Source organism: Bubalus kerabau, chromosome 17, assembly GCF_029407905.1.
Source record: "Bubalus kerabau isolate K-KA32 ecotype Philippines breed swamp buffalo chromosome 17, PCC_UOA_SB_1v2, whole genome shotgun sequence".
NCBI classification, from domain to species: Eukaryota; Metazoa; Chordata; class Mammalia; order Artiodactyla; family Bovidae; genus Bubalus; species Bubalus kerabau.
In genome coordinates, this window is record NC_073640.1 from 68,927,046 (window position 1) to 68,943,400 (window position 16,355).

At 42.3% G+C, this 16,355-nt stretch overlaps 1 protein-coding gene across 2 annotated transcripts; it reads right to left on the reverse strand.

Annotated features, from left to right (window-relative positions):
• Positions 1 to 1,745: 1,745 nt before the first annotated feature.
• ZNF470 (zinc finger protein 470) lies at positions 1,746 to 16,355 on the reverse strand. Of its 2 annotated transcripts, XM_055553715.1 has the most exons (5): positions 12,067 to 12,154; positions 10,610 to 10,698; positions 8,176 to 8,302; positions 7,918 to 8,013; positions 1,746 to 3,809 (listed from the first exon to the last, which is right to left on the reverse strand). In XM_055553715.1, the coding sequence occupies exons 1-5, from the start codon at positions 12,077 to 12,079 to the stop codon at positions 2,563 to 2,565; spliced, it is 1,572 nt and encodes a 523-aa protein (XP_055409690.1). In that variant the 5' UTR covers positions 12,080 to 12,154; the 3' UTR covers positions 1,746 to 2,562. The 2 variants fall into 2 exon arrangements, with proteins under 2 accessions (XP_055409690.1, XP_055409689.1); XM_055553714.1 differs by lacking the exons at positions 10,610 to 10,698; positions 12,067 to 12,154 and adding an exon at positions 15,540 to 16,355.

Genomic DNA, 16,355 nt, shown 5'->3' on the forward strand with positions numbered 1-16,355 from the left:
ACCACTGAGCAGACACACACACACACACACAAACACACCTCTCAGCAGTGAAAGTGCTGAGTCCTAACCACTGGACTGCCAGGGAATTCCTTGAATCATGTACTTTAAATGGGCGAGTTATAGCTCAGTAAGACTGCTGCCAAAACAAAACGAAAACATTTGATCCCTGGTCAGGGAACTAGATCCCTGATGCTGCAACTAAGGATTCTGCATGCTGTAACTAAGACCCAGCACAGCCAAATATATATAAAGGAAAAAAAAAAAAATCTCTAACAGCCTCTAAATCACGATTCACAAAGGGTGAAAAGAACTCTCATGAACCTTGTTAAACCATCAGTTCTCCCCGAAACACTCAAAGCATCATAATTATCCACTTTGAGACTATCACAATTATTCTCATTATGTCCTTTTTGGCTGACAGTTTTTTCTAGTTCTTCCCTCACCCCTTGGCTCTAATGCCCGTATGTTCTGGGGGTGTAAGGCATCCCCTGCCAGCACCCTGGATCCCCCTGGATCCCTCTTTAGATTGTTTCACATCATGATACATGTCACATACTTACTATATAGTGTTGCATTTCAAATTTTAGTTTGTCTTTTCCCTCTAGATCTGCAAGATCAAACTTTTTTCGGTACATTTCACACCTCGCTGCATCCCCAGTACCTAAAACAGTGCCTGGAACATTAGTAAATGTTCCACTAATCTTAATTTAATGAGTATTACAGTGCTATCCTCCTTGTTATATCACAATACCATATAGATGCTCAAAATGAGCTTGTCAACTTACACATGGGGACTTCTACTGGAGTACCAGTGGATTCAGGTATTTAACTTGGGAAGAAATGTCTTTGCCAGACTGAGTATGTCTATACAGAGACATGTCTAGCTTTTCATTTCCTCTGCTTTCTTTAAAAAAAATACTTGTTTTAACATCTACATTCAAAAGCCAACTGCAATATGTATGTTTTCCTGTTTTGGTATTTGTCTTGTCCGTCTCACAGAACAAGATGGGAAGCTTTACTGTATTTATTTTATATGCTAGAACAATTCAGTATCACAGGAATTGTCTGTGGTACTTTTCCACAGTTGAAAGTGTTGAACTATCTTTTGTAGTTTATTTCATGGCTATTAACCTACTCAAGTTTTCTAGCTGGTTCATTTTAGTTTATTTTTAATACTCTCCCCTGGCAAGTCCCACATTCTACCAAATGCTTTTGTTCTAACTGGCCTAGTCTCACTTCTAAGTGCCAGGTGAGGTGAGATTTCCTCATCAATGATGCTATATGTCTCCTTTTTTTTAAAGCCTTATTCTGCTAAACGTTGTTGTTTAGTCACTATGTAGTGTCTGACTCTTTTGCGACCGCATGGACTGTATCCCACGAGGCTCCTCTGTCCATGGAATTTCCCAGGCAAGAATATGGATTGGGTTGCCATTTCCTCCTCCAGTAGATGTCTTTTTATGCATACAGAGGGAAGAGCAAGCCACCATGTTACCCTGGATATCATAGAATCTTTCAATTCTGAATGTGTTCATCTTTCCAACCTACAAGGAGAGTAAAGAGTTCTCTGTCTACTCTAAAATTTTGGGCTTCTTAGTCTTGACCTACTGGCTCATTATACTTGTAGCTTAACATCACTGTAAGGAAAATTCTACCTTAATGGCACTAATTATAAGTCTATGATAGCATGCTAAATGCTTTAAGTGGATTACCTATTTTTTTCAAAATAAGTGTTTTAAATGGAAAAGTAACATGAATAAACTCTTTATTTTTAAAAGATTGAGTTGGCTATAGTGTTAAAAATACACCTGAGGGGAGCAAGAAGAAATATGGTTGTAATGCTATGCAGAAATCCAAATGAGATGGCTGCATCTTGGACTGGGATAATGACACGCTGAGCTAGAAAAAAAGTGATAGATTCTAGAAATGTTTAGAAGATTGAAACTAGAGGACGTGGTGGTAGGAAGAGGAGGGAATCACCGAGGATGACCCTCCAGTATGAATTCGCTGATGGTGAGCAAGACGTACAGTCTGCCTAAACGCTTTTCCACATGCTTTACACTCATACGGCCTTTCTCCAGTATGAATTCTCCTGTGCAGTGTCAGATGGGCAATCTGGCTGAAGGCCTTGTTGCATTCCTTATACTCATAAGGTTTCTCTCCTGTGTGGATTCTCTGATGCAGAGTAAGGGATTTACGATGACTAAAGGCTTTCCCACAGATGTTGCAATTTTAAGTTTTTTCACCCGTGTGACAGCTTTGGTGACCAATCAGGGATGCCCTCTGTCTGAACGCCTTCCCACATCCGAGACATGTGTAGGGTCTTTTGCCAGTGTGAAGTCTCTGATGTTGAGCAAGACAGGAGCCATCATGGAAGGCCTTCCCACTTTGAAAACATTCATAAGGCTTCCCACCAGTGTGAACTCTCTGGTGCTGAATAAGGTGAGCAATCTGACTGAAGGCCTTACCACATTCCTTACATTCATATGGTTTCTCTCCAGTGTGTATCTTCTGATGCTATGCAAGATGAGCATTCTGGCTGAAGGTTTTGCTGAATTCCTTACATTAGTAAGGTTTCTCCCCAGTATGAATTCTCTGATGGTGGGCGAGGTGCGTGCTCTGCCGAAAAGCTTTCCCACATTCCTTACATTCATAGGGTTTCTCTCCAGTATGGACTCTCTGATGAAGAGTGAGTGAGCCACGATGGCTAAAGGCTTTCTCACAGATACTACATTCATAGGGTTTCTCTCCTGTATGAATTCTCTGATGGACAGTCAGGGAGGAGCCATGGCTAAAGGCCTTTCCACACACATTACATTTATAGGGTCTCTCTCCAGTATGAATTCTCTTATGCTGAATAAGTCCTATGTGATCGGTGAAGGCTTTCCCACAGTCAATACAATCAAAGGGCTTTTCTCCAGTGTGACAATACCTTCGATGACGTATAAGAGAAGCGTTCTGCTGGAAGGCTTTCCTACAGTCAATGCATTTGTAGGGTCTCTTTCCAGTGTGAATCCTTCGATGATGAGCCAGGGATGAACAATAACTAAAGGCCTTCCCACATTCGATACATTCATAGGGTTTCTCTCCAGTGTGAACTCTCTGGTGTTGGACAAGATATGCAAGCTGGCTGAAGGCTTTGTTACATTGCTTACACGGATAAGGTTTTTCTCCAGTGTGAACTCTCTGATGTTGGATGAGATGAGCATTCTGGCTGAATGCTTTTCCACACTCAGTACATTTGAAGGGTTTTTCTCCTGTGTGGATTCTCTGATGTTGAGCAAGGTGGGCACTCTGGCTAAAGGCTTTTCTGCATTCGAGACATTCATAGGGTTTCTCTCCAGTATGAATTCTCTGATGAAGAGTAAGAGTTGAGATTTTGCTGAAAGTTTTCTCACAGTCGTGACATTTCAAAAGTTTCTTTTCTCCATAGACCTGCTTGTCTTTTTTCACAAAGGAATGTGTCTTTAAGCTTTTCTTATCTGTGTCAAAATTATATATTCTCTCTTTGATGGGAAATACCTGTTTTATATACCATAATGTATTCAGATGAAAAATTGTCCCAGATTTGTTAAAGTGGTCGCCTTTCTCAATAACGGTATCTATGTGACTGACTGTCTCTTGCCTAAAACGTGTCTTTGGACTTACCAGCTCCCTCTCAAACAGGTCTTCATACTTCCAGTTTTCCCCTAATGTGGAACATTCAAGGCCATAGCTTGTAAGTCTTTCCATTATCATTGCCTGAGATAATTTTTCCTCATAGATGTCCTGGTTTAGAGATAATTCCTTTTTCATCCACACATACTCCAAGTCTGAAAGATATTAAGAAAGCAAATGTCTCCTTTATTTAATGCTAGAAGAACAGACACTTACAAAACAAAACCATGTGAATCACAACAGTTACTGAAGCCTATAAAGGGACATGTTTTTGACAGTTCTTCAAGTTAAGTGATGTGACCATCTTTGCATTTCTAGAAATGGCTATGGTATATTATTTCAACATGACTTTTTATTTAAGATATTGTACCAATATTTATTATTGCATTAATAATTCCCTTTTTTGAGACGCTATTTTGGTATCAAATGTTACACTATCTTCACAATAACATTTTAAAATAGTTCTTTTTATTCTCTGTCAAGGAAAACTTCAAACAATGATTTTTTTCTTTACAAGCTTTATATAATTGCTGTGTGAAACTATTTGGGGTCAATTGCTTCTTTTTTGGGAGGAAGTAGTTCTTAAATGACTTCCTACATATTTTCAGTGGTACCTGGTCTGTTCAAATTTTCTATCTCTGGTGTCAGTTCTGGTAATTATAGTCTCATAAAGTATCATCCATTGCATTAAGATTTTCAAATTGTTTACAAATAGTTAAGTTTCAAAAATGGATTCGTATCATTCTTTTAAGTACTTAGCATCATTTACCATTATTTCTTTCTTTGTGTCTTCTCTCATTTGTCCTGACAGTTTATATACTTTTATTTCTAGCAATATAAATCACTGTGCCTGATGAACTATGGAATGAGGTTCATGACATTGTACAGGAGACAGGGATCAAGACCATCCCCACGGGAAAGAAATGCAAAAAAGCAAAATGGCTGTCTGAGGAGGCCTTACAAATAGCTGTGAAAAGAAGAGAAGCAAAAAGCAAAAGGAGAAAAGGAAAGATATAAACATCTGAATGCAGAGTTCCAAAGAATAGCAAGAAGAGATAAGAAAGCCTTCTTCTCTGATCAATGCAAAGAAATAGAGGAAAACAACAGAATGGGAAAGACTAGAGATCTCTTCAAGAAAATTAGAGATACCAAGGGAACATTTCATGCAAAGATGGGCTTGATAAAGGACAGAAATGGTATGGACCTAACAGAAGCAGAAGATAGTAAGAAGAGATGGCAAGAATACACAGAAGAACTGTACAAAAAAGATCTTCACGACCCAGATAATCACGATGGTGTGATCACTCACCTAGAGCCAGACATCCTTGAATATGAAGTCAAGTGGGCTTTAGAAAGCATCACTATGAACAAAGCTAGTGGAGGTGATAGAATTCCAGTTGAGCTATTCCAAATCCTGAAAGATGATGCTGTGAAAGTGCTGCACTCAATATGCCAGCAAATTTGGAAAACTCGGCAGTGGCCACAGGTCTGGAAAAGGTCAGTTTTCATTCCAATCCCAAAGAAAGGCAAAGCCAAAGAATGCTCAAACTACCACACAATTGCATTCATCTCACACACTAGTAAAGTAATGCTCAAAATTCTCCAAGCCAGGCTTCAGCAATATGTGAACCGTGAACTTCCAGATGTTCAAGCTGGTTTTAGAAAAGGCAGAGGAACTGGAGATCAAATTGCCAACATCCGCTGGATCACGGAAAAAGCAAGAGAGTTCCAGAAAAACATCTATTTCTGCTTTATTGACTATGCCAAAGCCTTTGACTGTGTGGATCACAATAACCTGTGGAAAATTCTGAAAGAAATGGGAATATCAGACCACCTGATCTGCCTCTTGAGAAATCTGTATGCAGGTCAGGGAGCAACAGTTAGAACTGGACATGGAACAACAGACTGATTCCAAATAGGAAAAGGAGTATGTCAAGGCTGTATATTGTCACCCTGCTTATTTAACTTATATGCAGAGTACATCATGAGAAACGCTGGACTGGAAGAAACACAAGCTGGAATCAAGATTGCCGGGAGAAACATCAATAACCTCAGATATGCAGATGACACCACCCTTATGGCAGAAAGTGAAGAGGAACTAAAAAGCCTCATATGAAAGTGAAAGTGGAGAGTGAAAAAGTTGGCTTAAAGCTCAACATTCAGAACACGAAGATCATGGCATCCGGTCCCATCACTTCATGGGAAATAGATGGGGAAACAGTGGAAACAGTGTCAGACTTTATCTTTCTGGGCTCCAGAATCACTGCAGATGGTGACTGCAGCCATGAAATTAAAAGACGCTTACTCCTTGGAAGGAAAGTTATGACCAACCTAGACAGCATATTCAAAAGCAGAGACATTACTTTGCCAACAAAGGTTCATCTAGTCAAGGCTATGGTTTTTCCTTTGGTCATGTACGGATGTGAGAGTTGGACTGTGAAAAAAGCTGAGCGCCAAAGAATTGATGCTTTTGAACTGTGGTGTTGGAGAAGACTCTTGAGTGTCCCTTGGACTGCAAGGAGATCCAACCAGTCCATTCTGAAGGAGATCAGCCCTGGGATTTCTTTGGAAGGAATGATGCTAAAGCTGAAACTCCAGTACTTTGGCCACCTCATGCGAAGAGTTGACTCATTGGAAAAGACTCTGATGCTGGGAGGGATTGGGGGCAGGAGGAGAAGGGGATGACAGAGGATGAGATGGCTGGATGGCATCACTGACTCGATGGATGTGAGTCTCAGTGAACTCCGGGAGTTGGTGATGGACAGGGAGGCCTGGCGTGCTGCGATTCATGGGGTCGCAAAGAGTCGGACACGACTGAGCAACTGATCTGATCTGATCTGATCTGTAACTTATTTCAGTTTTCCTGAGATTCATTGTTTTTTCTAATATCTTGAATTGAATGGTTAATTCATTAAAAATTATTTATTGTTTATTAACATACAGTTTTAGTGACCTACCAACATCCACTTCTTGAAACTTTGAGAACTGAAAGCAAGAAAAGGCCACACAACAAGCCTCAGAATAAACTAACCTCCTCACTTGAAGCTCATTTCCCTGCAGTATATGTCCACAGGCTCTCATCTATTGCTCTAAACCAGAAGAAAAGCTTTTAAGCAGGACAGGGTAAAAAAACTAATAAACTGAAGAAAGTAACCTAAGCCAAAAAATCCTAGTAAGTACAATAAAAGGGAGAAGACAGACAAAGAAGAAGGAAATAGGTAACATTAGTGAGTTAATTTCTTCATCTTTCATATGGGTATCAAGATGTTATTTTGAATCTCAAGTGGATGAGTTTTAAAATGCAAATTAAAAAATACATGAAGTCATAAAGTTAACAACTTTTAAAACTAAACTTTTTCAATTCAAGGGGTGGGATGGTGTGAAGGGGGATTAAATAAAAAGCATAGACAACAAAACAAAAAGAAATAACAACAATAAAAAAGAAACAACAAAGAGAAAAATGATTAAAATCAGAGAAAAACATAGCTATATACTGGTTAACTTGATAAGTCAGATTTTAAAGAAAGGAAACATTTAAACAAGTTTGAAAAATTAGACACAAACCTACCTAAATAATTAAAAAATGGCTCAAAATCAGGAATAATTATAACAATATAGTACTTGAGGAGAACTAGGTAAACATCAATGGAACACAACAGAGTTCAGAAATAGACTGGTATTGGTAAAAGTCAGTAAAGGTGGTATGTTGTACCAGTGAGGAAGAGAAGAAAAGACCCACTTGAAAAATACTGGTAGAGGATTCCCCTGGTAGTCCAGTGGTTTACAATTGGCCTGCCAATGCAGGGGACATGGGTTTGACCCCTGGTCTGGGAAAATCCCACATGCTGCAGGGCAACTAAGCCCGTAGACCACAACTACTGTGCCCACGTCCCGTGACGACTAAAGCCTGCTCACCCAGAGCCCGTGCTCTGCAACAAGAGAAGCCCCCCCAGTGAGACGCCCGTGCACTGCGATGAAGGGTGCCCTGCTCACCGCAACTAGAGAAAGTCTGTGGCGCAGCAACGAAGAACCAGGACAGCCAGAAATAAATAAAGAAAAGTTTGTGTATATGTGTGTGCTTAGTTGCTCAGTTGTAGCCCAACAGGCTCCTCTGTCCATAAAATTTAAAATGGTACAAAAAAAAATAGTTGTAGAACAAAAGGTTTCAGTTTGGGAAGGACTTTGAGAGGTATTTTCCAACAAGTATCAGAGGGAAGAAACACCTTTAGAATTGTTTTCCTAGCTGAGTCATCCTGCATTTACCTGGGCACAGGCCTCTTGTCAACTCTCCTTTCATCATCCAGGGCTCTTTATCTTGCTCCAGTAAAGAGATCACATCTGGTTTAGAAATGCAAAGACCTGTATGTAAAAGAAAACAAGAAAATTACCTATGCTGTGGATATTCCAGAACTAAATGGTACTGAGAAAGAGAAACACTGTAGGAAAATGTTGATAAAGACATGACAGAGTACTGAGGGGAAAGACTCCTAAGGGGAGAGAGAAGGCGGCATATGCTCTCACCCAGTGAAGCCAGGTTGCTGTAGTTCTCTAACATCACTTTCTTGTACAAAGTCCTCTGAGCAAGAGTCAGCCATTCCCACTCATCTTGGGAGAAGTCAACGGCTACATCCGTGAAAGTCACTGCATCCTGAAATGACACAAATGTCCTCTTGCACAATTAGTGTTCATCCCCTGACTTAGCTGGCTCTAGGGTTATAAGTTAGGAAAAAAAAAAACTGGGTGAGTAGTTGCAGTGGGGTGTCTAAATGATAGAGATCAAGTAGTTAGTTGAACTGAACAACTTTTCTGTCTAGTTACACTTTACATATTAGGAAAAAGAAAAATACAGAGATGCTCTCTGCTCTTAAAGCATTTTATGGTGTGAGGAGATATTCTCACATGAAAAAATGTTGACTGCATTCAAAACAGAGTCATCAGAATTTTGGTTACCTGATGCAAAAAGACAACTCATTGGAAAAGACGTTAATGCTCGGAAAGATAGAAGGAGAAGGGGGTGGCAGAGGATGAGATGGTTAGAAAGCATCACCAACTTAATTCACATGAATTTGAGCAAACTCCAGGAGATAGTGAAGCACAAGGAAGCCTGGTATGCTGCAGTCCATGGGGTCACAAAGAGCAGGGCACAACTTAGTGACGGAAAAACAACAACAATAATCATGGGAATTTCCCTGGCAGTCCAGTTGTTAAGACTCCATGCTCCCTCCCACTGCAGGGGACATGGGTTCAATCCCTAAGATCCTGCGTGCCTTGCAGTGCAGCCGAAACCATAACACAACAAAACAAACAAACAAAACCCCTAGAATATTACGAAGCAGTAAATTATTTTTTATGTTAGGAGTTAGCTCACTTTTCTACATGGAGAAACTAAAGAGCTCTGGGACTGCAACAGAAAGTTTCAAAGAACGAGGCTGACCTGATGAGCATGACTTCAAGCTCCACAATATATTCTAAGAAATCTTAGTGTTCTTGAGATACTGAGGTATGCCTAAAAAATGAAAGAAAAACTGCCTAGCAGTACTATTCTCTTTCAAATACAAATATATTTGGATTAGGAGAGAACTCATTTGGCAAACTGTTTTTTGATAATCTGCTGAGACGTATCAGGAGAGATCATATGAAATAAGTACATGACAAGCAACCTGTGTCTTGTTACATGAACTGAATTTATAACCAACCATGAAGTGAGGCTGGTTCTAGGGTTGATGGGAGATTTTCCATTCCTCTTTTTGTGATTTCATTTATATTAATATCTAAGAATCATTTCCATAAATATCTAAGAATGAGTTTTGAATATACAGCAGTCTTGAGTAAGACCAGAGGAAAAGGTCCGATTATTCCAAAGAGTTCAGACTCTAGCTGGCTAGCTGGGTGATCTTTGCCAAGTCGAATAACTCCTTTGTGCTTCAAGATTTCCCTCCTAAAAAAATGAGAATAATTTCAGTACCTACCTTAGAGCAGCACTGTGAGAATTAAATGAAGTAACAGGCACGGTACAGGCTAAGTACTCAAGAATTGTTATCTATGATAATGATGAAGGAAAGATGGGAATAAAGAAGAGGAGCCCAGAAAGAGGTGAAACATTTGGTTTAGTATTTCAGTAAAAGCTTTACTTACGCTTTACTAACTTCAGTATGTTACGGTAGTTAAGAGCATGGCTGTCGTAGTGTCACACAGAAATAATTCTCATAAACACACAGGATTATGAGAGGCAGCGCAGGGACAGCTCGTGGAAGAGCAACTCCCTGAGGACACTGCTGAGAGCATATTTATTAGAAGCTTATCTGACAGAGCTCAGAGGAGTATGACAAAAACCAGAAATCAAGCACAAAGGCAAACATACGAGGGAAATGGAATGAGCGTGTACACTACTCCTTTGAGGTCAGTGAAGGATCACATGGGATTCCTAGGGAGTTGTTCTGTGTACAGAACAGTATCTGCTGTGGGCTGATATGTCAGCCAAAATATCTGTCTTATGGGCATGAGAAAGGTTACACAAGAAAGAGCACAGCTGCAAGAGAGCAGAGCTTATATGAAGACTAGAAAGTACATTCTCCCACACATGGTCTCTGAAGCCGGAACACCTATGTTCAAGTTCTGTTCTGCTCAGCAAACCTAAGCTATTAGTTTTGTTTTCAACCAGTTAAGATATTTTAAATTCAAAAGAATAGTCAATTGAATTACATAGAAATATCACTGACTAGATGGACGTTGAGTCTGAGCAAGCTCGGGGAGTTGGTGATGGACAAGGAAGCCTGGCATGCTGCAGTCCATGGGGTCGCAAAGAGTCAGACATGACTGAGCAACTGAACTGAACTGATCTACCATTTCCGCTGCACTTCCTTAAATCCCAATGTTCTAATTTTCAGAAGGAAACAAACTTGCCAAAATCCTGGAAAGCAAGCTAGTACTTTAGGAGAAAAAAGGGAATACTAACCAGGGACATGGCTTTAAGAAGGTCAACTCCCATCACCTCTTCTTCCTGGCTCCTCATGTGGAGAAGGGCTTTACCCCAAGAGGGCAGAGCTGGGAGGAGGAGAAAGGAATGATGCGAAACTCAGTAGCTCTGATAGTCACAGCCCAGAAACACGTCCCTTCAGCTCTGTCTCTTCTCTACCCCATGCTCCTATTCCTATTGCACCCTCCTCTCACAATCCAGGAAGTCGCTGGGAAACCTTTAGTTTACAGTGGGGGTTCTGCTCTGCTCTGGATTTTCAGGCTGAGCACAATCTCTCTCGTGCCCAAATCCAGCCTTTCATTAACAATAGAGATGTATGAGGCATGCTGCATATGTTAAAACTCTGATTTGACCTTCAGAATCTTCAACAAAAATGGGGAATCTTGTCACAGTTTCACATATGAAAGCTCTGGGAAGTAGTCTTTTGCACAAGTCACAAGCTTGTAAACAGTGGAGCCTAGTCACCAACGTAGATTTGCCTGACTCTTCCACCCAAGTTATTTACTCAAGCAGACACCAGAAGGTAACAGAAAAAAATCCCCCATGTGCAACTAACTACTAAGGATTTGCAAAGAGTCTATGAGACTTGAAAAAAGCCATCTTCCCAAGAAAGAAGTATTATCACCTTGGTTACAACAGAGTCCACGTGGCTTGCAGATAGCTGGACCAAAAACCTGTCAGGAGACTCAGGTTCCCATTATGCTTTGTGACAAACTATTTAGTTCTGAAGAAGTCCCCTGGCCCCTGAGCCAAGTTTCTTCAATCAGGAAGAGGATGAACTGACTTGATTCTGGTTTCTTTCTTCTAAACTCCAGTGCTTTTTCAAACCATTATAATGATGATTAAAAGAACGAACACTTATTAAGCACTGGTTATTATGCAGTAGGGACTACACCATGTACTTCACAGGTATGAGCTCACTTAATCCTTATAACAGTCTTATGATGTATATAATATCATCCTCATTTTACATAACAAAAGCTGGGTCTGAAAGTTTAAAGAAAAAAACTCCTGCAGTGGAGGTCTTGGGATCTGAACTCTTGAAGTTATTTAACCCTCTCAGGGTCAGTTTCTCAACTGTCTAAGGTGGGTAAGAACGTCACCCCAAGTAGATGTTGAAGGGCTTACATGAGACCCAGTATGAGGGCACTCTAGACTCAGCCTGTCTTGGATGTGAATCCTGGCTCCTCTACTTACTAGTGGTTACTTGTCCTTTCTATGCCTCTGCTGCTGCTGCTGCTAAGTCGCTTCAGTCATGTCCGACTCTGTGCGACCCCGTAGATGGCAGCCCACCAGGCTCCCCCACCCCTGGGATTCTCCAGGCAAGAACACTGGAGTGGGTTGCCATTTCCTTCTCCAATGCATGAAAGTGAAAAGTGAAAGTGAAGTCGCTCAGTCATGTCCGACTCTTAGCGACCCTATGGACTACAGCCTACCAGGCTCCTCCATCCATGGATTTCCAGGCAAGAGTACTGGAGTGGGGTGCCATTGCCTTCTCCGTTCTATACCTCAGTATCCTCATCTGTAAAAAGGAGATAAGACAGCTTCCAGTTCATACTGTTTTGAGGTTCAGTGTTAATATCCCCCAAAGGTCTTAGGACCGTGTCTGGCCTAGAGAAAGCACTCAGTAAATATTAGCTACCATTACTGCATGCAGAAAAACAAGTGAAGAACAATAAGGCTATGGGCAGTGTTTCTCCCCCCTCTCTTTACTCACTCTGGTTGTGGAGGGGTGTGGCTGGAGACATAGAAGTGTGAGGTAGGAATGGGGGAGTATTTCTGTTCACCTACTAAAGGGTGACTAAGCCATGGAAAGGCTGGGATCCCTCAGCACTTCTAAATGAAGCTGTGAATCTCACCTTCCTCCCACATCTCATTCCAGTGATAAATGGACAGGACTCTAACAGATTTTTTAATTCATTAATTTTTAATTGGAGGATTATTGCTTTACAATGTTGTATTGATTTCTAACATATCAACATGAATCGGCCATAGGTATACACATGTCCCCTCTATCTTGATTTCTAACATATCAACATGAATCAGCCATAGGTATACACATGTGCCCTCTATCTTGAACCTCCCTCCTACCCCTCTATAGGTCATTAGAGCGCCAGGTTTGAGCACCCTGCATCATACAGCAAATTCCCACTGGATATCTGTTTTACACATGGCAATATATGTGTTTCCATGGTACTCTCTCAATACCCCAGCCTCTCCTTCCCCAGCTGTGTCCACAAATCTATCCTCTAGGTCTGCATCTCTAGTGCTACCAGGCAAACAGGATCATCAGTATCATTTTTCTAGATTCCATATGTATGTGTTAATATACGAGATTTGTTTTTCTTTCTGACTCACTTCACTCTGTATAACAGGGCCCAGGTTCATCCACCTCATTAGAACTGACTCAAATGAGTTCCTTTTTATGCTGCTGCTGCTAAGTCGCTTCAGTTGTGTCCGAATTTGTGTGACTCCATAGACGGCAGCCCACCAGGCTCCTCTGTCCCTGGGATTCTCCAGGTAAGAACATTGGAGTGGGTTGCCATTCCCTTCTCCGTTCTTTTTTATGGCTGAGTATCAAATCCCTTACGATTATGCAATGAAAGTGACAAATAGATTCAGGGAATTAGATCTGATAGACAGAGTGCCTGAAGAATTATGGATGGAGGTTTGTGACTTTGTACAGGAGGCAGTGATCAAGACCGTCCCCAAGAAAAAGAAATGCAAAAAAGCAAAATGGCTGTCTGAGGAGGCCTTATAAATAGCTGTGAAAAGAAGAGAAGCGAAAAGCAAAGGAGAAATGGAAAGTTATACCCATTTGAATGCAGAGTTCCAAAGAATAGCAAGAAGAGACAAAAAAGCCTTCCTCAGCGATCAATGCAAAGAAATAGAGGAAAACAATAAAATGGGAAAGACTAGAGTTCTCTTCAAGAAAACTAGAGATACCAAGGAAATATTTCATGCAAAGATGAGCACAATAAAGGACAGAAATGGTGTGGACCTAACAGAAGCAGAAGATATTAAGAAGAGGTGGCAAGAATACACAGAACTATACAGAAAAGATCTTCATGACCCAGATAACCACAATGATGTGATCACCTGTCTAGAGCCAGACATCCTGGAACGCGAAGTCAAGTGGGCCATAGGAAGCATCACTATAAACAAAGCTAGTGGAGGTGACGGAATTCCAGTTGAGCTATTTCAAATCCTAAAAGATGATGCTGTGAAAGTGCTGCACTCAATATGCCAGCAAATCTGGAAAACTCAGCAGTGGCCACAGGACTGGAAAAGGTCAGTTTTCATTCCAATTTCAAAGAAAGGCAATGCCAAAGAATGCTCAAACTTCTGTACAACTGTGCTCATCTCACACTAGCAAAGTAATGCTCAAAATTCTCCAAGCCAAGCTTCAACAATATGTGAACCGTGAACTTTCAGATGTTCAAGCTGGATTTAGAAAAGGTAGAGGAATCAGAGAGCAAATTGCCAACATCTGTTGGATCATCAAAAAAGCAAGAGAGTTCCAGAAAAACATCTACTTTTGCTTTACTGACTATGCCAAAGTCTTTGACGTGTGGATCACAACAAACTGTGGATAATTCTTCAAGAGATGGGAATATCAGACCACCTGCCCTGCCTCCTGAGAAATCTGTATGCAGGTCAAGAAGCAACAGTTAGAACCGGACATGGAACAACAGACTGGTTTCAAATCAGGAAAGGAGTACGTCAAGGCTGCATATTGTCACCCTGCTTATTTAACTTATATGCAGAGTACATCATGAGAAATGCTGAGCTGGATGAAGCACAAGCTGGAATCAAGATTTCTGGGAGAAATATCAATAACCTCAGATATGCAGATGACACCACCCTTATGGCAGAAAGTGAAGAACTAATGAGCCTCTTGATGAAAGTGAAAGAGGAGAGTGAAAAAGCTGGCTTAAAACTCAACATTCAGAAAACGAAGATCATGGCATCCGGTCTCATCACTTCATGGCAAATAGATGGGAAAAAAATGGAAACAATGAAATTTTGGGGGCTCCAAAATCACTGCAGATGGTGATTGCAGCCATGAAATTAAAAGACGCTTACTCCTTGGAAGAAAACCTATGACCAACCTAGAGAGCATATTAAAAAGCAGAGACATTACTTTACCAACAAAGGTCCATCTAGTCAAAGCTATGGTTTTTCAGTAGTCATGTATGGATGTGAGAGTTGGACTATTAAGAAAGCTGATTGTGAAAGAATTGATGCTTTTGAACTGTGGTGTTGGAGAAGACTCTTTAGAGTCCCTTGGACTGCAAGGAGATCCAACCAGTCCAGCCTAAAGGAAATCAGCCCTGAATATTCATTGGAAGGACTGATGCTGAAGCTGAAACTCTAATACTTTGGCCACCTGATGCAAAGAACTGACTCATTGGAAAAGACCCTGATGCTGGGAAAGATGGAAGGTGGGAGGAGAGGGGGACCACAGAGGATGAGATGGTTGGATGGCATCACTGATGCGATGGACATGAGTTTGGGTAAATTCTGGGAGTTGGACAGGGAAGCCTGGCATGCTGCAGTTCATGGGGTCGCAGAGTCTGACACGACTGAGCAACTGAAGTGAATATTCTAACACTAACAGATTAAAAAAAAAATTAAATACTGAGGTCTTCCTTGAAGAGCAGCAGAGCACTCAGAGGTAATGTTCTAATCCTGAATGCTCTCTCCCCTGGGTCCTTGGAGACACCCACACAGGCCTGTAAGGGGACGGCAAGTCAAGTCCCATCCCTGAATTCAGCTCCATACTCTGGTCCGAGGTGACCGTTTAAATCTTGGAACTTGTGTGTCCACCCGAGTCTGAGGCCAGGGCCATCATCCTCCAGTCCCTGGGCCCACGAGCAGTACCCTCAACCCCAATTTCCACTCTTACCTCCATACTCAGGCCCGTGGACATGTATGGTGTCCCGACTTCCACATCCTCCAGGCGGGCAGGCAAGAAAGGCTTTAGCCGCCCCACCCCGACCGGGCAACTTTCCAAGATTCCAAGGCCTTGGGCCACACCGAACTTTCGGTGGGGAAGTCGGGGGTGCTGGAGTGGAGTGGGGTGGTCTCCTCCGGGGGCGTTTCCAGCTCTCAGCCACGTAAAATCCTTCATTCGTTCCAATACACGCTGCTGGGACGGGCAAAGTGCAGGAGACACGCGCAGAAACACGAGCCCCAGTCACACACCAGCCTCCTCCGCGGCCCGCTAGTCACATGTCACACCTGCACATACACACCCTCCATTCACACACGTACCCGCCTCCTCTTCCCGGTCACACCCTCCACGCACTGTCGGTCACGGTCGCCAAGTCACGCGCGCACGATCACGACTCCCGCCCTCCCGCGCGCAGACCGAATCGCCGACCCTATGGCGCCTCCCTGGGCCCGGCTCAGCAGCGGTCGCCACCCGGACCGGACTCTCTCCTCAGAACCGGCCAGACTCGGTCCGGGCTTCAAGTCCTTGTCAGAAGTGGGCGAGTCCTCACAGCGCAAGGGCCCCTGGGCAACTTAGTCCCAACAGGGACGCCGGCTTTTTGAAGTCGGGCGACTAGGCTGCTAAGGCAGGGGTCCCGTCCCCTGCCTGGTGACCGCTGCCCTCTGTAACCTCTCGGTGCCTCCTCTTCCGGGAATGGGGGGTCTAGAAGCCTTACAGCTCCGACGCCGGGTCCTAGAAGTACTGGCTCCCTCCCGGGGGCTTCTGGGA

Bases quoted from the DNA above. Each gene is read 5' to 3' on its own strand.
- ZNF470 (XM_055553714.1), bottom strand. From the start codon at position 15,764: ATGAAGGATTTTACGTGGCTGAGAGCTGGAAACGCCCCCGGAGGAGAC. The intron at 8,303-15,539 runs GTAAGAGTGGAA...GTGTCATTTCAG, and splicing joins CCACGGGCCTGAGTATGGAG to GATGCAGTGACTTTCACGGA. The intron at 3,810-7,917 runs GTAAATGCAGGA...AATATCTTTCAG, and splicing joins GACAAGAGGCCTGTGCCCAG to ACTTGGAGTATGTGTGGATG.